At 41.9% G+C, this 21,672-nt stretch overlaps 1 protein-coding gene across 2 annotated transcripts; it reads left to right on the top strand.

Moving 5' to 3' along the window:
• The first annotated feature begins 678 nt into the window (after positions 1-678).
• Positions 679-21,336, top strand: RRAGD (Ras related GTP binding D). Of its 2 annotated transcripts, none has more exons than XM_074862063.1 (7): positions 679-951; positions 8,177-8,472; positions 8,886-9,085; positions 10,068-10,182; positions 16,013-16,155; positions 17,976-18,124; positions 20,034-21,336. In XM_074862063.1, the coding sequence occupies exons 1-7, from the start codon at positions 804-806 to the stop codon at positions 20,183-20,185; spliced, it is 1,203 nt and encodes a 400-aa protein (XP_074718164.1). In that variant the 5' UTR covers positions 679-803; the 3' UTR covers positions 20,186-21,336. The 2 variants fall into 2 exon arrangements, with proteins under 2 accessions (XP_074718164.1, XP_074718165.1); XM_074862064.1 differs by lacking the exon at positions 679-951 and adding an exon at positions 1,366-1,369.
• Positions 21,337-21,672: the final 336 nt, after the last annotated feature.

Here is a 21,672-nt window from a genome sequence, read left to right as displayed (position 1 = left end):
GGCAAGGACCACTGGGCAGGCCGCAGGCAGCACCGCTGACACCAGTCGTGCCCTGAGTGGGCACGGCGGGTCTGGGAGCTGAGCAGCACCGGGCAGGCACGGGCCCGAGTCCCGCGGGCTCCCGTGTGCTGAAGGCAGAGGCGTGTGAGGGGTGACGCAGGAGGGCCCCAAGAGCCCGCTTCTGGGCTCCGTGCAGGGCGAGGCTGCAGGACGGGGCTGACTTCGAGGCCCCCCGGTGTGGGGGCTACCTCAAATAAAAATGCCGGCGGTCATTTCGGTGCCGCGGACTGGCACCCCGCCCGCCGCCACCCCGCTCACCCACCCCGGCTCCCCGCACGCCTGAGGCAGTGTTCTGGGGGTGCCCCGCTCCCACGGGTGTCTTTAGGCCCGCGTAGGGCGCGGCGGGACAGCGGGGCTGGGGCGGGGGAGGCGGCGGCGGCGGCCGGCAGGCCCCGGGGCCCGCCTGTGAGCCGCGCAGCGCCCGGCTCTGCCTGCCAGCGGCGGGTGCTAGCGGCGGGGCCGGGCCTGGGCGAGCGGCGGGCGCGGAGGCCCCGCCGGCCCGTGACCGGCCGCGTCAGGTGACGCGGGTCACGCCGCCGCCGCCTCCCCCGCCCGCCCGTTGCGCGCCCCGCCGGCAGGCTGCGCCGCGCGCTCCGCCGAGCGCCGTGCGGGGGAGGGGAGCGGCGGCGGCGAGGCACGGCGCCAGCGCGGCACCTGGGCCCCCCCGCGCCCGCGGCGAGGCGCGCCCCGAGGCCGCCCGGAGGCAGAGGGGCCCTCGGAGCCCCGCCGGGAGCCTGGCCGGCATGAGCCAGGTGCCGAGGAAGCTGCCGGAGGAGGAGGAGGGGGACGAGGAGGAGGAAGAGGAGGAGGAGATAGTGGGCTTGGCGGGCTACGCCGACGGGGCCGAGTCCTTCTCGGACGGGGACGCGGAGAGTGGCGGCGATGAGGCGTGTGAGTGCCATCCGCGGCATCGGCACCGGGGGCGGCGGGGAGAGGCGTCGCTGCCGCCGTGGGGCTGCGGGAGGCGGCGGCCGCTCCCGGAGAGAGCCGGGGGGGGGGCTGGCGCCGGCCTCGGAGGGGGCTGTGGGGCAGCGGCCGGCGGCGAGTGCGGGTGTGTGGGGTGAGGCAGGGCAGGGCCGGCCCCGTGTGCGGGGAGCTGCGGGTGAAGCGGGGCAGGGCCGGGCCGAGGTGAGGCAGGGACGGTGGTCGGCGGGAGGGCGGGACGGGGCCGCGGCCGCCGAGGTGGGGTCCGGCTGGCTGCGGGTGTGGGTGAGGAAGGAAGCAAGGCTCCCGGCGGGATGCGGGGCAGGGCCAGAGTGAGCGGGGCACGAAGGGAGCCAGGGACAGCGGTGCGGGTTTGATGAGGCGTGCGGAGGAAGGGCAGGCCTCGCTGGGGACGGGGGGGTGTCAGGAGGCCGGGCTCGGCCGGGGATGCTGCGGAGGTGGCCGTGGGAGGGGACCGGACGGGGACTGGGCGCTACCGTGGGGTCAGAGAGAGCGGGGAGCTCTGAGGCAGGAGCAGGACAAGGGCTGGCAGGTATCAGGAAGGGTTGGGGAAAAGGGAGGAGGCAAAAGGAGTGCAGCCAAAGTGTGTGTGTGGGGTAATCTCTTTTCAGTATTTTCCATGTCCGGGGTGAGAGTTACTAGTTATTAGTGGACACAGCCTGATGATGTGAGTTGAGCGTGCCAAGGAGGCGGGGGGTTGGGTGTCAGGCTATAAAAGGCAGCGACAACACACAAGCCTGTGTCCAGGGCTGCTCTGCAGCTGTGAATGTCAGTCCCCACGGCGGCAGGCTCCCCTCAGTGTCTGGTGTCCGTCTGTCTGTGCATGTGAGGACCCACGTTACTCGCTGCGGATCTGTCAGGATGGATGGTGATGCTCGGAAGGACAGGCTTACCAGGAAAAGCAGTCTCATTCAGGAAAAAAAGGCAATGCCAGCTCAGAGCCTGTTGCTTTCATTCAGAGCCTGAATTCATTCTTCTGAGACGTATTTGACAAAGGTGCTTGGAGAACTCTCAGTAGTATCTCAGGGCGAAAAAAGAATTGCTTTTTTATAAGAGCATAATAAAAGGCCACATGTTTTAAGGCTACTTTGATTATTAGCATGCAGAACCCTTCTCCTTAAAGGCCCAGTCTGCCATGGGAGGTATCATGTTGACTAATGCAGTTTTGGGGAGGGGGCGAACATCAGTGCTTTGAGTATAAGCCTTCATGATTAATGGCTGTGGGAATGCTAGGATGTAAGAGCTGTAGCTGAGACTAATTAAAGTCTTACTTGAAACTGCTAAATATTTGCTTTTATTGCGATGCAAAGAGAATATATTTTAGCATATTTCTTTAGTGCTAAACTAACTTGGCATTTTCTGTAGAGAAGTAATCCATATTCTGTCCTCACAGGAATTTATTTGGATATTTTTCAGTAGGAACTCTGTTAGACTACTAAAAATTTAGATTGCTTCTTTATGGTAACACCAAAATATTGTACTTAACAGAAAGAAATCTTTACATCCGGAATAGCAGAAGACAGTCCATGCAGAGACCTTTTTTTATGCAGGATTAACAAAGGGCCATTTTAACAGTCCAGATCCCCTGGCTTTCTGTTTCATTCTGAAGTCTCTGGAGAAAGAGGCATAGAGCATCTGTAATGGAGGGGGTTGGGATTTGGGTCTGTGTTTTGTGTATTTGACACTGGGCTGCAGGGCAAGGGGCTTCCCTTTTCCCAGTTCTTGTCCTCTTTATCTTCCTGAATCTGTACAGTAAGTAGTCCAAAATTCAGTGTCACAGCTTCCACTTTTCTACAAAGAAAGAATGGAAAGAGCAATATAAGGAGAACAGATTCAGTGTGTGGCTGTTGAAAGTGAAGGGAGAAGCCAGGCTTAAAAGTAAAAACATAATTTATAGGCATACGGGAAATTTCAAAACTTCATATTGGTCATCTCTCACCCCATACTGGTTTCTTGTCTCCAGCCTGAATGTTGAAACCACGGCTCTTGTCCTCTTAATCTTTTTACTTTACACATGGGGTCATATTCAGAGACATTAAAGGACTTAGTTTATGTAAAGCCTAGTCATTTGTTTGATATATGCAATTAAAAAGTATTTAGAAGTGAGGAAACCCTCTGCAGAGTGTCCAAGGAAGTACCTTTAAAACATACTGCAGTGCCACACTTGTGGCAGAGTGGAACCAGGTCTTCTGGTTCTGAGTGTTTTCTTTAGCCACAAGAATTTCCTTCCACCAGGCATTTCTGCAGTGTTTACGAACCCACAGTAGCTGAACAGCTTTCTTGATTGCATATAAGCTTTTTCTGTTAACTCTCTAGGCTCCGGCCATCTGTTAGTGTTGAAGGTGTTCATTGTATGTGCTTTGTAAGGCTATTGACAGCACTCCAAAGTGCTGCAGATGTCACAGTCACAGAAGTACTGGAAATGCTACGAGATCAATGGGCTTGAAGGTACATGAGTGGAAGATTTGGGACTGCTAATTCTCCTTTACACAGAAAAGGTTAAAAATAATTGCATTGGTGGGAAAAAAACCCCCAAACTTATTAGCTGTATTAGTTTAAAACTAGACTAAGAGGCTTGTTACCTTACAGACGTTAACATGAGCAAAATAATTTCTTTTGGCTTGACATCACTTGAGCAGATGAACTGCAGTGCTGTATTTGGATGTTTGAAAACTGGTAAGATCTACAAATACACTTTCCAATGTGGCATCCCTATCACATATGCCTGTGAAGCACTGACAGTCACCTGCTTTGACAATTAATTGCAATTGATGTGGAATGCAGGATAGGCTTCAAAAACTATTTTGAACTATCAATGAATGTCTCTAACAGCGTGAAGAAGGTACTAGAGTATTCATTGTGTACTGTGCATCCTGGTGAGACAGGTCAGGACTACTATGTGCAGTTCCCAATTAACTCCTCTTAAGCTGGGCTCTTCTGCATGTTGTAACCCATGCGGATTGCACTCCGTAAGCAAGGACACAACTGCAATTACAGAAATTTTGTAAAGAATTGCATGCTTCTCTGTGGGGAAAGTGCTTTGGGGTTTAAGTTTAATTTGTGAAAGCTTCAAGGGATATGGCCTCTATGCAGTGTGACTTCTTTATGGCTGCTTAGAATGTTTGAAATATGAAGGAATGTTGATAGGCATTAGAAACTGGCCTTTTATAACATTTACACTTTGCAAAAGTGAACAAAGCAGGAAATGTGTTGCATCTCACAATAGGTAAAATTGTCTTTCCCATTACAGAACAGAGAAGAGTTTAGTGATCCTCTTAGGCATATTATGATCTCACTCAGTAACCTAGTCTGGGAAGTTGCAGTGATACATCTACTGGCATTTCTGTGGCAAATTAAAGAAGGAGTTGTCATGTACTCTGCAAAGGAATGTGGGCAGGCAGCACATCGTCCAATTCCTTTACATATAAGGTAATCTCTTAACTCTCTCTGAGAGGAAAGTGCTATAGCAGCCTTGCTATCTAGTCAGGTTTGGATGATACTCATTTACATTTCCCTGTCTTTGAACTGGCAGGTTTTCAAAAGCTAAATAACAGTCTTACTAGCTGTCATGGTTTAACCCCAGCTGGCAACTAAGCACCACCCAGCCATTCGCTCACTCACCCCTGGTGGGATGAGGGAGAGAATCAGAAGGGTAAAAGTGAGAAAACTCGTGGGTTGAGATAAAGACAGTTTAATAGGTAAAGCAAAAGCTGCGCACACAAGCAAAGCAAAACAAGGAATTCATTCACCACTTCCCAGGGGCAGGCAGGTGTTCAGCCATCTCCAGGAAAGCGGGGCTCCATCACGTGTAACAGTTACTTGGGAAGACAAATGGCATCACTCTGAACGTTACCCCCTCCCGTTTCTCCTTCCCCCAGCTTTCTATGCTGAGCATGACACCATGTGGTCTGGGATATCCCTTGGGTCAGCTGGGGTCAGCTGTCCCAGCTGTGTCCCCTCCCAACTTCTTGTGCACCCCCAGCCCACTCACTGGTGGGGTGGGGTGAGAGGCAGAGGCGGCTTTGACTCTGTGTAAGCACTGCTCAGCAGTAAGGAAAACATCCCTGTGTTATCAACACTGTTGTTAGCACAAATCCAAAACGTAGCCCCATACTAGCTACTGTGAAGAAAATTAACTCTGTCCCAGCCAAAACCAGCACACTAGCAGAAGACCTAGTGTTCATTCCCATCAGTAACTCGATTTGCACTTGCAACTATATTTTTTTTAGTATGGCTTTAATATAAAGCAATTTCTTTCTACTTAAGTGTTACAGTCCACAAAAATCTAACAGCCTGTCATAATTTCATACAACAACAATGTAAACCCCAAAGTTATTTAAAATATTTTTTTAGATACATGTGCTTTTTTAGCCTTTTTCTTAAAGAAAAGTGAGTTACGTAGGTAGCCTGTCTTTTGGTTGTCTCATCACTGGTCAGAACTTTGGAAACTGCTGTCCACCTTCAACCAATTTGAACAAAAGATGTCTCAAAAATTATTAAGTTCCCACAAGGTTGATGCAAGCTGGCCTTCAGAAGAGAGGGGAGACCCAAATGAAAGTGTCCTCAGAGGGACAGGTGAGCAGATGTGTGCGTTCTCTGTGGCAGCAGCTGGCAAACTGCTGTGGACGTGTGTACAGTCTAGCCAACCAGCATGTGTTGAGCTCCAGGTCAGCCACGGCGTGTCATATCTGTTATTTGGAGGATATGTCATAAGACATATAGGGGGAAGTTGGTGTTACTGTGGTAGGGAGAGGAAGGGGACACAAAGTACAAATCCGTAGCAAATTAGACTTTGTAAGTTCTGTTGCGTACAGAGCAAATGGGAGTTCTTAAAATTTTTTTGAAACATGCAATAAAGCCTCAACCAGAAGACTGTTCTTTATATGCATTTATAAAGTATTTTATTCAAACTAGTTCTTGAAAAGCTTTGAATCAATTATTTTCCCTTCTGATGGCCAAAATGCAAATTGCATGATGTATGGATAAATGCACATTAATGAAATTGTGACTATACATTTGGCAGCTGTGGAAAATTTGTACGTTAGAGCAGAGAGCGGAGGAGACAGCATTAAATCCTGTACCTTTGGTTTGCTTTATTGACAAGACCGTACTCCCCAAACATAAAATATTGTTACATTGTCGTGGAGCAGAGGTTTATTATTCCTCTATAGGTGTGAAGTATTGTAGGCACATGTTTCTTGCAGCCACAGGAGGATACTGTCACCGTTGAGGCTGACAGGAAGAGTAGACCAGCATGTTGACTGCAGTTTATTACTTCCTAAATTTGTTCTCTGTAGACCAGCAGAAGTTGGCCATTGCTGCGTTAGAAGGATGAGATTCTTACGGAGGTACCTGTTGCTCTTCTGCTTGAAGGGGTTTCATCTGCACACTGCTCCAGCCTGGCAGTGTTTCATGTCTGATAATTGACAAGAGTGCAGTAAGTGGTAATGCCTGTCAAGGCCTTTCAAATGTATGTAAAATGAATAGGATCCCACCCATAATGAGTATTCAACTCCTGTCAGTCACTGTGGTGGCAGGGCCCACTCTGAGTGGCATAACCACTCAGGAGCCAGTAGATGGTGCCAAGGGGATGTTTTACGCTAACATCACAGGACCTTCAATTGAGAAGTCCTCATTCTCGGTAACTGAAGCTCAGAAGGCACAAACCGGCATGAACAAGGTTCTATGCCTGCTGGCAGGCACATCCTGCTCTTGTGTTTCTGAAAGTTGTGGATAAGGCTTGAGGAACACAAGAGGACAGATGTGATCACCACCCCTAGGTGCAAAACATGCTCCTAGGCAAGGGATTCTTTCAAGCTTTCCATGGTTTTTGGCCCATAAGCCTATGTAATAAAATGACAGGTTCAAATTGTTGTTGATGAGGTTTCTTGTTTTGGATTTTTATACTTTTGGAGTAAAGTTGATCACTTAATGTATGCAGGGCATACGCAGGAAGGATGCATATGAACAAATGTGTGCCGGTTTTATGCAATACAAAATTTATCCCAGCAGAAAAAGAGAAAGAAATGCAATTGTGTTGTGCTCAGAATTATGTTGAATAGTCTGTACTGCAGTGGGTGGGAGAAAGTCTGCCTGATCGCTGGTGTGTTTAGCCTGTTGTCTGATCAGTTTTAAACCTGACCACTGTGTGCTGTGAGCCTTACTCTGCAGATTTAGCATTGACAACTCAGTTTTTTGTGTTGCTTGTATTTGACGCTGCAGACAGGGTATCACAAAGGTGTTTGAAGGCTTTTTACATCTATGTGAACTACCGTTTTCAGCTCAGCACCAAAGAACATTTCCAAGTTATAGACCAACTAAATGCAGCAATTTAGACTGTTATAGGTGTTTTGATTAGAGATACCTGAAACTGAAGTTGGTGTGCTTACAGGTGTGGATAGCTATACATTCATGTCCTTACAGATGTAACAGTATAGTTTACTCCTTTATGCTAATATAACTGCATCAGCACTAGAAAATGTTTTGGTGGTACCAGTTTCAAACTGGGGTAGGTAACAATGAAATCACTGTGTTACCAGGCCTCTGTTTTGCAAATAGGCAGGAGATATGCTGTAATCTTATTTACTGGATAACAAACTTCTACAGATTGTCACACAGATTATTCAACAACAGGTGAAATTGTAACCACCTTAGAAAAGGACTCCTCGTGAGCTCAGTACTGTGTTGTAAGTCCCAGCATAGAGGAACTATGTGTCTGCTGAGTTGTCCTCTTCCTATAGCTCTAACACAAACTTACTCCTTTCTTCCAGAAGTGTGATGTAGCAGTCAATTGACAAGGGTATTTGTTACTGGGTTATATCCTTTTAAAGTTGGGTTAGAATGTGTGTGGTATAGTGTTAATTAGAGTAAAATTAAGTATTCTAGGGTGTCTGTGTGTGATAACACATTTTTCACATACAATCTGAGTGATCAAGCTTTTGCAGAGTCTTCTTTTACAGGTGAGGAGTAGGTTTTCTGGCAGTATATCCTAAGGGGCAAATAATTCAAGTTAAAATGCCTGCAGCACCGCTCCCTAAGCTTAAAAATTGGTAACATTTACATATATCCAAGTAAAAATGTCATGAAAATAAATGTCAAATGCATGTTATCTGACAGTTACTAATTATATTGCCATAGTATATTACTTTTCTTCTTGTGTGATTTTATTCAGTTTTGGATTTCAATGATCCCTTCAGTACTGAAGTTAAGCCAAGAATCCTGCTCATGGGATTGAGAAGAAGTGGGAAGTCTTCCATTCAGAAAGTTGTCTTTCACAAAATGTCGCCGAATGAGACTCTCTTCTTGGAGAGCACAAACAAGATCTGCAGAGAGGATGTTTCCAATAGCTCCTTTGTCAACTTTCAGATATGGGATTTTCCTGGGCAAATTGACTTCTTTGACCCTACATTTGACTATGAGATGATTTTCAGAGGCACTGGAGCACTGATATTTGTTATTGATTCTCAGGTAAAAAAAAGGGGGTTTAAAGCAACCTCCTTCTTTTTTTTCTTTAGCAATAGACAAATTGATTGGAAAGCATAGATTTTTTTCAAAGCAAATAGATGACTTAACTTACATCACAAACACACATTAAAAGAAAGTCATTAAAACTTGAAGAGCTGCTTGGTTATTTTTAATCTCTCTCTGCAGTGTGTTCAAAAGTTAACTAACTTGCTTTAACATCTCAAGGTTCTTGCTCAGATTCCTAAGTGCTGACAGCATGAGAGCACATGATGGATGTAGGCTCAGACTTCTGCTTATAAGAAATAAAAAAAAATAAGCTCTTGTTGAACTGTAGCATTATCTAAAAGTATCATAAAATGTTATATATATTTTTAAGAACTTTCCCACAGTTGTAGCTTTTCTTTTTCCTTCATTAGGATGATTATATGGAAGCATTAGCTCGGCTGCATCTTACTGTGACCAGAGCCTATAAAGTGAATCCAGATATCAACTTTGAAATCTTTATCCATAAAGTGGATGGTTTATCTGATGATCACAAGATTGAAACGCAAAGAGATATTCACCAGAGGGCAAATGATGACCTTGCAGATGCTGGATTGGAGAAGATTCACCTCAGGTGAGAAAAGCTGCTGTGCAGAGAATCCTAAAGAGGAGAGCAGCTTATTTGACAAGTTACCATTTTCTGTTTTCTTGAAGTAGCAGGCAACAAGCTTTTGATATATGAAGGAAAAGGATAATCCGAGACACTGCATTTGACCTGAGCCAAACAAAGTATCTTATTTCTGATTGCTGTCTTGGAGGGAAAGATGGAGAGGAGATGTGCTTAAATACAGATGACAGATACTCCAGAGTCTTACCAGTTTTTGCTGCAGCTGCTGTCTTAATAAGTTGCTTGGACAGTGGCAGCAACCAGTAGAGCTCCAGTCAGTAGAGTGTATATGACACCTACATCACTTTTGCCTTCTTTGAAACCTCACAGCCTCACAGTCCCCTCCCAATCACTAGTCCTCACTGCTGCAGCCTGCTTGGAGCCACTTGGGAAGACAGGTGCTGTATCTTTGCCTTGTGTCTGCTGATAAAGCAGATTATTGTAGCAAATAATGAAAACTAGTGGACTTCTGCAGATGGGAACTAGAGGACATCAAGTTGTCATGTCTTTCTTGGCACTTAAAGCCAAGTGCAAATATATTAAAAAGAGACCTGTTCCATGAACATGCCAGCTCTTCAGAGCTCTTAACAGCTTGACTGCATCATTGCATTGGTAAATGCGTCCGCAGCTCTCAAAAAGTTAGATCACAACAGACATACCCAGTAATATTCCTCTCCTGCAATTTGAAAAATACTTTCTTAAGAATGACAAGGTGGGAGTTGCATCATTAAGTTCTACATCGAGGTCTAGACTGCACTGTCTAGGGTTTTTTGTATAGAGATGAATTCCTGTGCTTCAATCATAACATGTGACTTTTGATCACAAGGGGTAATTGCGTAAGTGTAGGCGCTTGCTGTTTGACAATATTTCGTTTCACTCATATTATGAAAGGTACCGTCATGTTCACAGTACGTGGCTAAAAGGAAAATGTGGTGACGTTTTTTTCCAGCTTTTATCTGACAAGCATATATGATCATTCTATATTTGAAGCGTTTAGCAAAGTGGTACAGAAACTGATTCCACAGCTCCCAACACTGGAAAACCTGCTTAACATCTTTATTTCAGTAAGTACTTGTTATATACTTTGTCTGTAGATCCAGCTGTGTCCAACATGCATGTTCAGATACTCTGTTTGCTGCCTTCTGAGAGATCATGAGCAATGTGAACTCTCAGAGAAATTATCAAAACTTAGTTGAAGTGCACCCACCTGCATTGCTTGGCCTCACCTCCCGAAACAGTGTTGCTGAGCTGCTGAGATACTCGTAGTGTTTCCTGAATCACATAAAGTGGGTTAGCAGCCATTACGTTCGTGCTCATATGTTAATCTGAATGTTGCAAAGGTCTGTGCTGCATGCATTTGTTTAAGTAGTACTTAAAATTTGTGTAAAAACATTCTTAAAGGAACATCATCTAGTCTGACCTCTTATGTAGGGCTGACTGTAGTGCTTCCTAGAATTAATTCTACTTTGTATCGAAGTTTAACCCGCTTAAGAAGATCTTCTCTTGTCTTGAAATTTTTAGAGGTAGAGTCCATCACAACTTTCACAGCTTCCATAGTTACTCCTAAGGCCAATTACAGAGCTTTGTATATCTGGTGGCTTGTTATCACTGTGGAGGTAATTGCTTGCTCCACTGTTCCTGTATGTGTGATCCCTTCCTCTCCTTTGTACTGGTTCTGACACGCACCTGTTCCCTCATGGAGTCACTGTGACACACACACTAATGCACTGTTTAATTTAGTTAAAAGCAGGTCATGGAGGAGTCCAGCATGCTCTTGTTTTGGCACAAGATAAAAGATGGGAACATGTGGCCATGAGCAAAGGGGAACACAGTGAGTAGGCTGTGAAAAGGGGGAACTCCCTGTTTTGGTGGTGGTGAAGTCAGGTCATAGCAGCTCCTGAAACTGCATCCTTTCTCACAGTATTCTAATTTTGCACCTTGCATCTAGCATTAATTTGTCAAGCTTCAGTTTCTAAGCAAGGTATTTTGTTGTGCCTTTTTGTGATTTTAAAGTAATGAAATTATTTAATATCATTCAACACCCTGTAAAATAAAATTAGACTTCACAGTTTCTCAGTGTAGGGTGTGAAAATGGAGAGAGAGAAAAGTTGGATGTGTTGCTGAAAGGGAGAGCTAGGATTAGAGGAAGGTCTTTCCAAAACTTGTTCTCTTACTATTAGGCAACAAATGATGCTACTTCATAATGAATGGTTTGTTGCAAAGATCTGTTTCTACCAAAATGGCTGGACCAGTTACCATCCAGTCTTGAAGTCCACTTAGGACAGAAAGGTAATGAAGGAGTGGTGACAACAGTTCTGGAACAATTAGATATTGAATGTTACACAGTCTTGAAGAGAAAGTTGTCTGAATAATAGTCCTCCTTGTGCTAGAGTCACCCCAATCACTCATTGTGAGTGTGATCTCTGCATGGGGTCTCCTACTGTTTGGAGTTGGTGAAAAATTTCCGCCAAACCACCAGATGAATTGAGCACGAGCTGCTTCCCAAATGACTGCTGACAGTTGCTTGTGTGTCTGGAACACCCAGAAGACAGTTCCAATAATATCTAGAATATCAGATGTAATTTGTAAGGAAGAACAAGTCTTCAAATGAATGGGAAATCCAAAAAAGTGAGAGAGGTACGCTATTTCCCCTATTCAGTAGGGGAAGCATTCTCAGACTGTTTCTTAGCTCCAAATAGAGCAAAATCCAGTTTTTTAATGACCTAGAGCAAGATGTAGCTGCATCACTATGTCCTCAGCATGCTTGCTGTCAGTTTTTGAGTACCTTCTGTATGTAGACAGGAGACTCAGAATAACTCTTATTTGCAACCACAGGAAGACTAAACATCATTCTCCAGCATAGAATTAGTTAGCAGGTGCCGCTTTACTTCAGCAACCTAGTGACAACAAATCTTGACATGGATTTTGGTCATGCCTTACCTCAGAAAGCCAGGGTGCTGGATATCAAAGTGTGGGTGTATTGGTGTTCTAGTTTGGGTTTTGCAGCAATATTCATGAGGATTTGCTTTCATTTATGCCATGAAGAGTTCCAACATGAAAAGCTGATGATTACAAAAATAGATCTGTGATCGCTCTTAAGTTCACAGCAGGTTTTTGCCTAACTTTATAGTGCTACAGTGTGTTAGCTTGTATGTTTGAAGAACCATCAGTGTGATAACACTGCTTCTATGTTCTTTAATGTAACTGCTTGTAAAGCGTAAAAGAACAGTTTGGCATTCAAAACCTGTGTAAATCTTACCTGACTAACACTCTATCAGCTTCATATAAAGGATGTCTGTTTTTTAATTACAGTGGCCTTACCAAGCAATCAAGTTGTGTGACACAGAAATGTGGATTTTCGTTTTAGGGTTGTTGGGGGGTTTTTGAGGGATGTGGAAAAGTATGTGTTAAAAACAAACAATGAGTTAACATGGTAAAAAAAAAACCCTAAGTACAGTTTTGTTTATTTAATGATTTAAATTTCATAATCTGTAAATTCAAATGTAGTACTTAAAATTCATTCACTAAATTTGCTGTTTGCTGCAAGGCCTGTTTAAATAACTGTCCAAAATGCATTCCTAACTGTAAGTGACTGGTGATATCCTGTAAGTTTTTTTAAAAATTACTTTTTAGGGCCAAATTCTGGCTTACTTTTCATACTTTCAAGAAGGGAAAAGATAGGCCCGTTTACCTAACCTAGGAATTGGAATGGGTTTGGTAAAACTGGTAGTATTACTCCATTTAAAGAATAGAAACTGCCTTCTACTTTATCAAATTCAGTATAGTTGAGAAACATGGTCTGAATTTCAACTACCTCATGGTTTTTACCTATCCGAAACAAAATCTCATATACTCATTGCAGAAGATTTTTCGCAATGATTCTCTTGGTTCAGATTAGCCATGGAATATTCTTTCATCAATTCAGAGTGCTTGATAGAGCTTCTAGCACATGCTGCATCTAGGGTTGTGTCAAAGATGACTGTTGTTTATTCTGGCCTTGCTCTCATTGACATCAATGGAGGCATTTTATTCAGTTGCACAAGGCAGCTGTTGGCCTTTGTTTCTCTCATAAGGAACCCTCCTGCTCTAGTAACAGAAACAGCTGATTTCTTATTGTCACTTTTCCTGACAGAGCACTAATGATATAATGTCTCTTTGAATAGTATTTTTTATTCACCGTTTCCTGATTTTTTTAATGACTTGTAATTATTGTTTGTACTGGTATTTTTTTCCTTGAGCACTTTCATCACAAACATTCTGGCAAATCCTTTGCTTTTTCATTCAGTTAAAGTTGTACTAAAAGCCCTGGCAAATGAAATCTGTGAAGTCATGCGGGTACAATTTAGTGGTTACTACTCCTGGCCGTCCATCCTACCCTTTCACCAAGGTTTCTGTCACCATACAGAGTTTGACAGAAGCAAATATGTGCCAGTTTCTCAGCAAGTCCTACCACTACTGTGTTAGTTTCAACTGAAAACAAGCATGGTTTAAGTTAAGACACCAAGCTCTGCCCTTACCAGCAAGCATGACTGCTGTCATGACAAACATCTCAAGATGGAAACCTTTTAAACTGTCACTGCAAGTACAGGAAGGCTGCAGCAGTTGGAGTTCTGAGATAGAAAAATCACTTCTCATTGTTAAATGTTATTATATTGTCACTGGCATCTTAATAATTTAAAGTACATCTTACCTGTACAGCTGAAATTATCACTATGTCTCTCTTTATATAATACAAAATTCTATAATCAACTCCTGATGAATGACACTACAGGGCTTGAGTTCCAACTTCTTTGGTCAAAAATTACTTGTATTTTCAAATATGTATTTTGGCAATGAATTACAGCTGTATACTTACATGATATTTACAGGTCAATCTTGTGATTAGTTTTATTTGACAGCATCTGTTGAAGTATGTGAGGTGCTGTCAAAATTATTATTTAAAAATTACGGAACTATCACATGTGGCCAGAATAACCAAAATAAATATGTATACATTTTTGTTCTTAGTGCTCAAAGAACATAGACCCATAGAGCCATGTAGGCTGAAAGGGACCTTTAGAGGTCAGCTCCTGCTCAGAGTCAGGCCCGTTAGAGCAGGTTGCTCATGGCTGGGTCCAGTCCCACTTTTGTGTATCTCCAAGGATGGAACCTCTACAACTGCTCAGGTCAGCATGCTCCCAGTGCTTCACCACTCTCACGCTATTTTTTTTTCCTTGTATCAAGTCAGAATTCCAGCTTGTGCCTTTTGCCTCTTGTCCTTCAACACTGTAGCTCTGAGAAGGGTTTGGCTCTGTCTTTACACCCTTAAATTAGGTATTTGTAGATAGCAATGAGCCTTCTCTTGTTCAGGCTGAACAAATCCAGTTCTCTGAGACTCTTCTTGTACATCGTGTGCTTCAGCCCATGTATCTAAGGTATCCACAGTGTATACTGTGTTTTGAATATTTCTCTTATTAATGAATTACTGAAATGTGCCACTCGTAAAGTCTTTTTCGTAATGAAATGCAAGAATTTCACCACTATACTCTGTTATTATTGATGGGTGTTTCCAGCCTTAATTCTGTGTGTGATGGTGGCAGAATTAAGCTGCTTTAAGTAGAAAATGGCCTAAAATATTGCTGGCCATTGTTCAATAGCATACCTAGGGTTGAAATTTTTCTAGCGATTTTGGGAAATCTGAAGTGTTGACTAAAGGTGACTTTAGTCTCTTAACTATGTGTTAAATGGTTGACTTAAGAAAGAAGAAGAAAAAGGAAAAGTTCTGTAACTGCAAAGGAAGCTGAAGCCATTAAAACTTGTTAGGGGTTTTCAGTGTGTTTTTTTGGTAGTTACAAAACTGCTGTGGCAGCAGTCTCAAACCATATTAAAAAGGGAAGCCCATATATGGAGAAAATTTGGTTTGATGGGAGAAAGTTGCTTCTCTTCCTTGTATAGGTGAATTCTGAAGCATATTTTATAGCTTCAGCTTTAGCAATGCTGGGAAATTGCCCTTTGTGTTCATGCTGAGATAGCTGCCCGGGTGCAATCCCTTGATATCAGCAAGCAACGCTACTATTTTCGGTTAAACAGTACACATTTTTTCCTCTATTTTTTTCCAGGAAGCAGAGCCTTACGGCAGTTTACCTTATCTATACAAAGAGTATGAGCTAGCATTCCTGGCTGGCCTCTGAGAGCTGTGAATATGATACATCTCTAGTATGGAGAGAGTCTTAATCAGCTTGGCAGGATGACAGGAACATAGCTGTCATCACATTAGCAAGCCTTAGCATTATAAACATGGCTTTAACCACCAATGCTACATGAAAACTGAAAGAGCACCATCAAATGACTGGTCTTTCTCCTGTGATCCTAAAAGATGTTCTAAGGAACCAGACAGTAAAACAGCTACAGACCCTGATGAGACAATTTCTCAGTTTCCTTGAGCAGTTATTTCCTGAACACTACTGCCTTGTTTGTCCATCAACTTTTTATTTTCCTTGTTTCTACCTTCTTACGTGTCCAGCTAGAATAACTTTCAATTACAGCTCTCTTTTCATGTCCATTGTTACAACCAAGAACCCAAAAGCTTGATCTTGGAAGATTGTTTTCCCCCCCTGCTGAAAATAAATGTAATCCTTCCAGATGTTTTCCAGAGAGGGGAAGTTTGTGAGTGTAACTTGGAGTTATGGCTGCTCAGAGGTAGAAACCGTTGGAAGGTCTGTGAGCATCACAGTTTGCTACAAATACAACAGTGCTGTATGTACAGTTCTTTCAAAATGACCTTGACTGTGGTTTAACTTTCACTTCTTGCAGCCTAGCTTTTTGTGTAACAGGCAAATAGGGGAACAAAAAAGCTTGGTATTAATTTGAAGATATGGCTTCCATTTTATTTCTCTTTCTTATTTTCTTAAATAGAATTCTGGGATTGAAAAAGCATTTTTATTTGATGTAGTCAGTAAGATCTATATTGCAACGGACAGTACTCCAGTGGATATGCAAACTTACGAGCTCTGCTGTGATATGATAGATGTTGTGATTGACATTTCTTGTATATATGGGTAAGTAAATTGTTAATGTTTTTCATAAAACTGTGTACCTAGAATCTGAATGGCCTCAAAATTGGAATGATGTGGGTATAAACAATAAATGAGAATGTGTAATTTGCTGGAGCAATTTGTCAGGACAGGGGAGGAGGAGGAAACGGCTGGGCTCTGAGGTACAGATCCCCTGCCAGCAACAAGCGCTGTTCCCTGCCCAGCCTCTTTTGTGAACACCTTCCTCTTTCTATGCTAGTAATTTTATTTGAAGGAAGGAGTGGAAAGTAACCAACTACAATAAAAAGAAACATTATCTTTTTGTTCCCCAGGGACGAATTCAACAGAAGGATGTTTCCCATTTGAAAAAAAAGGTGGTGGGGCCATACTTAGTTTTGTTTACTTTAATAGCTAGTGGCCTCTACTGGCCTCAGAGGGCTGCTTCACTCTCGCTTCACTTCTCTGTTAGTCCTCCTTTCCCTACATGACCTTTGTGGGTTTTTTTCGGTTTTCCCTCCTTATACATTAGCAACTGGAGATCTCCTGGGGTAGCATGTACATCTTCTTGGCAAGTTATGTTTTAAGTGGCTTGGCCCTTGGCCAGCTATTCCTGGGAAAGGCAGGTGCATATTAAGAATTAGTGCACTAAGATGCATGGATTATGAGGCTAAGCCACAGCATGCTTAGAGTGTGGTAGTCTTTGGCAGCCTTGCATTCTTACTCGTTGATAGACTCTTGGAGAAGGTACAGGGGAGAATACTGGTGCAGATGTGCAAGAAGCATTAGAACTTCAAAATTATAACAAATTGTTGAATACCTTTCTAAAATTTCTGAAGTTTGTTTATTCTACTGTATGTTTCAGATTTTGGAGTCAGTCACTTCAGTAACTGTACAAGAACTTGTGTTTTACAGAAATATACAATAGGGGATGCTGATTCTGTGGCATTTTAGTTTTGTACAGAGAAAGATGCTGCTATGTAGTTCAAATGACTATGAATTTAATTATTACCTGTACAACACCACTTGTGGGGCATTCTATTCACAAAATGTCACTCTGCCACTGTCTTTGTATAACCATTTAGCATTTATCACCAGAAATCTGCTTGCCGTGTTTTTAGCTATAGACTAAAAGATATAATATTACAATTCATTTCTTGTCCTCTGTTCCTGGAGCATCTGTGGAACTTTCTACCTTAATATATTATTGATACTAATTTTTCTGGGAGATTGGTGATAACTATCCATTGAACAAAATCTACATGTGCATTCAGGAATGAGGGAAAAATTACAAAGTACAAAACTAACACAGTGATCATCATGACACATCATCTGTGAAGGAGAAATCTCTTCTCGTGATATGATGTTGCAAAAACCAACATCTCATGAGGAAAGTCTCATGGCTTAAACTGTCAGTCAGCTGCCACTGCTCAGGCAAGGTTACTGGATTTGGAATTACCAGTACAGACTTACTGGTTCACATGTTTTAGATAAAGTCATAATATAGTGCATTGATGAAAAGAAAACACAACCTTGTGGTAAATGGTTGGTAATTTGGAGGGAAAAATGGAGAAACAAAGCTCAGTTCAGATACTTGGCAATCAAACAATCTTATTTCTAGCCCCAGATCTAAGATTTGGTGTGTGATTGGGTAAATGATTTAATTTCTATGTCGTCTTAGTTTACATACTGTGTAGTTTGAAGAAGAGTCTCCCTGAAAGGTTAAAATGAAAATTTCATGAAGTTTGAGATTATCTGGTGAAAGAACCAATGTGGGAGTACTTATGTTAGCTCATCTGGTGGTTTATCTTTTCTTGTTTATTTGTTTGTTTGATATTGCCCTTTAGGCTTAAAGACGATGGCACTGGAACTCCTTATGACAAAGAATCAATGGCAATCATAAAACTGAACAATACAACTGTCCTTTATTTAAAAGAGGTGACAAAATTCCTTGCTCTTGTTTGTTTTGTCAGAGAAGAAAGCTTTGAGAGAAAAGGTATTTTTCCCTTTTCTATTACTGCATTACTTTTTGCGAGTTAATGAATAACTATGGTTGTCATTAGCTGATAACAGTCTCTAGCTTTATCACAAATATTAAAGGTAAGTACAGCTTGATAGAGCTTACGTAACATGTTTAAAGGCATGAAGTATTTGTGCTGGCATTAAGATAAGATGAAATCCTAAATGTATTTGACAACTTTCTGATACGAAAGCATATGAAAGTTTACATCCAGTGCAGTAAAGCTTCCATCTGCAACAGTAGAATGTGTCAGTTTATCTTGGCTAACATCGATTTGTACCTGTTGGCGCCAGCATACGCATTTGGAACAGCTTGTGTGCCATAACCAAGGGAAAATTATTGAAACTAGCTGATAGAAAGAAATATGTTCTTGCTTTTCTCATCTTTGCAAGGAGGCTTTTGAAAAGCTGCGTATTTGGGACCTGGGTGGCTTTGATATTTTGTAGTTGAAGTGCATAAAATTTCTTGGTTATCTCTCTGACCCTGGTGATGGTCAATACTGAAAGCTTAGTTCATGATCGCTCTGCTTGCTGGCATGATGTCCACTGAGTTACCGGTCTAGTGAGATGCCTCAGAACTGAGCAGTGGAAGAATGAGGAGTCATCTGGGCTTGTGTCCTTATCTTGTGATACTAATTCACCAGTCAATGTAGGTGTGTTTGTGAATGCAGTACTCATACCATGTCTGCTGGGCTATTTGACAGGCTATTTAGCTTTTATTTTGTAGAACTTGAACTGGTTGAATTTCTCTCTCATACCCATACGGGCTTTATTATCTGTGAATGTTAGTTGCAGTCACTTTCTTAAGCTCTAAGCCTAAGAAGTGTTACTTCAACATCCCTAACAGCACTGTTTCAGAAAAGACACCATGTTAAGTAAACACCCATTAGGGTTTATCCACAATTGTGTCAGGTTGTTGTGTCTTCGTAGTTTAGGATGCTTTGTGCTGTAGCCTGTACTCTAACAGTACAGTTCTGGTATTGTAATGCAGATTAGCTTTTGGTGCCTGGTGACTTTGTATTTTGTCTGAACTCTAGGGAGAGGGAAAATAATTTCTGGGGAAAAAAATCAAAGTGTAATACGGTGGATTTAAACCCCTTAAAATATGTATCATCTCCTGTTATGGAAATTGAAGTGGAAAACACTGCAGTATTTGAGTTAAGAAAGCTTATGGCATTAACCTTGAATGAGGTCATAAGCTCCATACCAAAATTCTCAAATTGTATTGCAGTATTACACAATGGTAGCACCCAGTAAGTCTTCCAATTGACTACCAATATGGCTTTACAGCTTTTCTGTGGGATCATATTCAGCCCACTCACATGGTAATGTTATCTGCCTATTATGTATGTATGTAATCTAACAGAATGTCTACTGTGTTATTTTTCAATTACAATGTAAGATGAAGTATAGATGGCTGTTACTTGGTAATATTTCTATCAAGTATCTATTTCAAAGCTTATGCATTGACAAAAAATGAAAATTCTTTGATTACTAGATGCTACTTGTTTTTATCACAGTTACTCTGTAAAACAAATTTATATAATGAAATATTGTAATTTTTCTTGTAGTATACTGAGCACTTCTTCAAAGCTCTTTATTAAGTTAAAGCTTTGTTATCTGCCAATGAGCTTCTATTTGTTTTCTTTTAAGACTAAAAAGTCTATTTAATGTTGGACATAGTATGAAGCTATAATGCTTACTGAATTACTTGTATTTATAAAACATGCTTTTGCTTAGCACAAAAAGAATGCCTGGTAAATTCACTGATTATGACCTCCAGAGATAGTGTCGCATTTCACTAAATGTAGAATAAAAGCAATTTTTTCATTACCTAATTTGTATAAATGTCTTAATTAATATGGAAAACATTTCTGTCTCTGTAGGATTAATAGACTACAATTTCCATTGTTTCCGAAAAGCCATACAAGAAGTATTTGAAGTGAGAATGAAAGTAGTAAGATCTCGAAAACATCAAAGCCACATGCAGAAGAATAAAAGACCCACTCCCAATGGAACACCAAGAATGCCACTGTAACTGAGGTTGTCTGGCAATGTGGCAAGCAAAGTTTTTGTGAAGTTGATGTGACTTCAGCATCTCATTGCACTGAGTGAAGAGGAAAACAAATGGGACTGATGTATTATATGAATTTCCCTGAACGTTCAGAAAGCACTGTTTAAATATTTTTATCCAATCAGTTTTTTTCATATAGTGAGCACTTTGAGCAAAATGTTGTATATATAAGCATTGAGGTGAACACTTGTAAGAATTTTCTTAATATATGCTGTAAACCTTTTTCATGCCATATTAAGAAAAAGCAGCTGTGACAGAAATACTGGGTACATAATTTGCACTTTTTCATGTTTTCCTTGTGGAGTTGGACTTTGATAAACTTAGTTTTTATGGTGATTTTGATGCATGGTGTCAGGTAAAGTGTATGCTGTAGTTTATTTACCTGCTACAATCAAATTGGTTAGTAAACAATTAAGAAAACTTGGTACAATGCCTTTTAAAATTTGTGACAGCTAATACGTAACATTCATACAGATCTAATTTCGTATATTTTTCAATTTGTAAACTGAAGAATAATTTTGAAGTATTACAGCAATAAGCACCTTACCAGGGATCATAACTGGTAGGTAAATATTAGCTTTTATAAAACAGGCTTTTGGCCAGATTTCATCTGGAGTTCTCCATAACACTGGTCATACCCTCTGATGGGTCTGTTTTTATTATTTACCTCAGCATATACCACTAAAATACCTTTCTATAAAGATAATTGTTTTGTAAAATGGCTCTATGTTGCACTGGTATTTTTATAAGGCTTCAGAGGAGGGTGTGTTACCCGAAAGGTTGAATTTACATTGCTAAGTTTATTTTGAGAGCCTGCGCATCTACAGTTGGCACAGTGAAGAATCTGTATGTATTTCCATCCTGATGTTCTGGTGTACTGATAGGAAGTCCTAAAGATGTGAGCATTGGATTGTGATTCCCTCTAATAGGGGTACGTCTGTGATTGAAATCAAGAAGAGACCATTAAAATGAGGACTGGACAATCTACCTGCTGTAGTAATCAGCGTACTTCACTAATTTTTATTTTAATATTGAACATGAGCAGACTTACCACAGGATCAGCCAGGACAGCAGAGCACTCTCAAACCTAAAAAGAAGTAAAACTTACTTTCTGAGTTCTGTATTCACTGGTTTTGTTTAATTAATGATACAAAATTATAGTTTCTAGTCGGAAGAGCAACTTTTTTCCCAGTCCTGATGCAACTCAATTGCATGCACAGTCCAGCGGTGTTGTCGGCAGCTCTTGGGAGTAGGAAGAGCTTGACCTGAATGGGAGAGGCAGCTTGCTGTACACCAGAAACAGGTAAGGGGAGCTGTACCTCACTCATTCATAACTAATCTGCCCCTAGCTGAGAGCGCTCTGGAGACAGACAGGAAGATGGAATTGTAAAGTTTTCTTTTAGCCAAGGTAAGGCATAATGCTGCATGTGTATCAGTGCGTTAAGAGCACC

The sequence above is a fragment of the Strix uralensis genome, chromosome 3 (assembly GCF_047716275.1).
Source record: "Strix uralensis isolate ZFMK-TIS-50842 chromosome 3, bStrUra1, whole genome shotgun sequence".
NCBI classification, from domain to species: Eukaryota; Metazoa; Chordata; class Aves; order Strigiformes; family Strigidae; genus Strix; species Strix uralensis.
Note: the sequence above shows the minus strand (reverse complement) of the source record. Positions and strands in the feature narration are given on the sequence as shown.

Excerpts from the sequence above, each read along its gene's own strand:
- RRAGD (XM_074862063.1), top strand. The coding sequence starts at position 804 with ATGAGCCAGGTGCCGAGGAAGCTGCCGGAGGAGGAGGAGGGGGACGAG. Across the intron at positions 8,473-8,885 it reads TATTTGTTATTGATTCTCAG|GATGATTATATGGAAGCATT; the intron begins GTAAAAAAAAGG and ends TTCCTTCATTAG. Across the intron at positions 9,086-10,067 it reads TTGGAGAAGATTCACCTCAG|CTTTTATCTGACAAGCATAT; the intron begins GTGAGAAAAGCT and ends GTTTTTTTCCAG.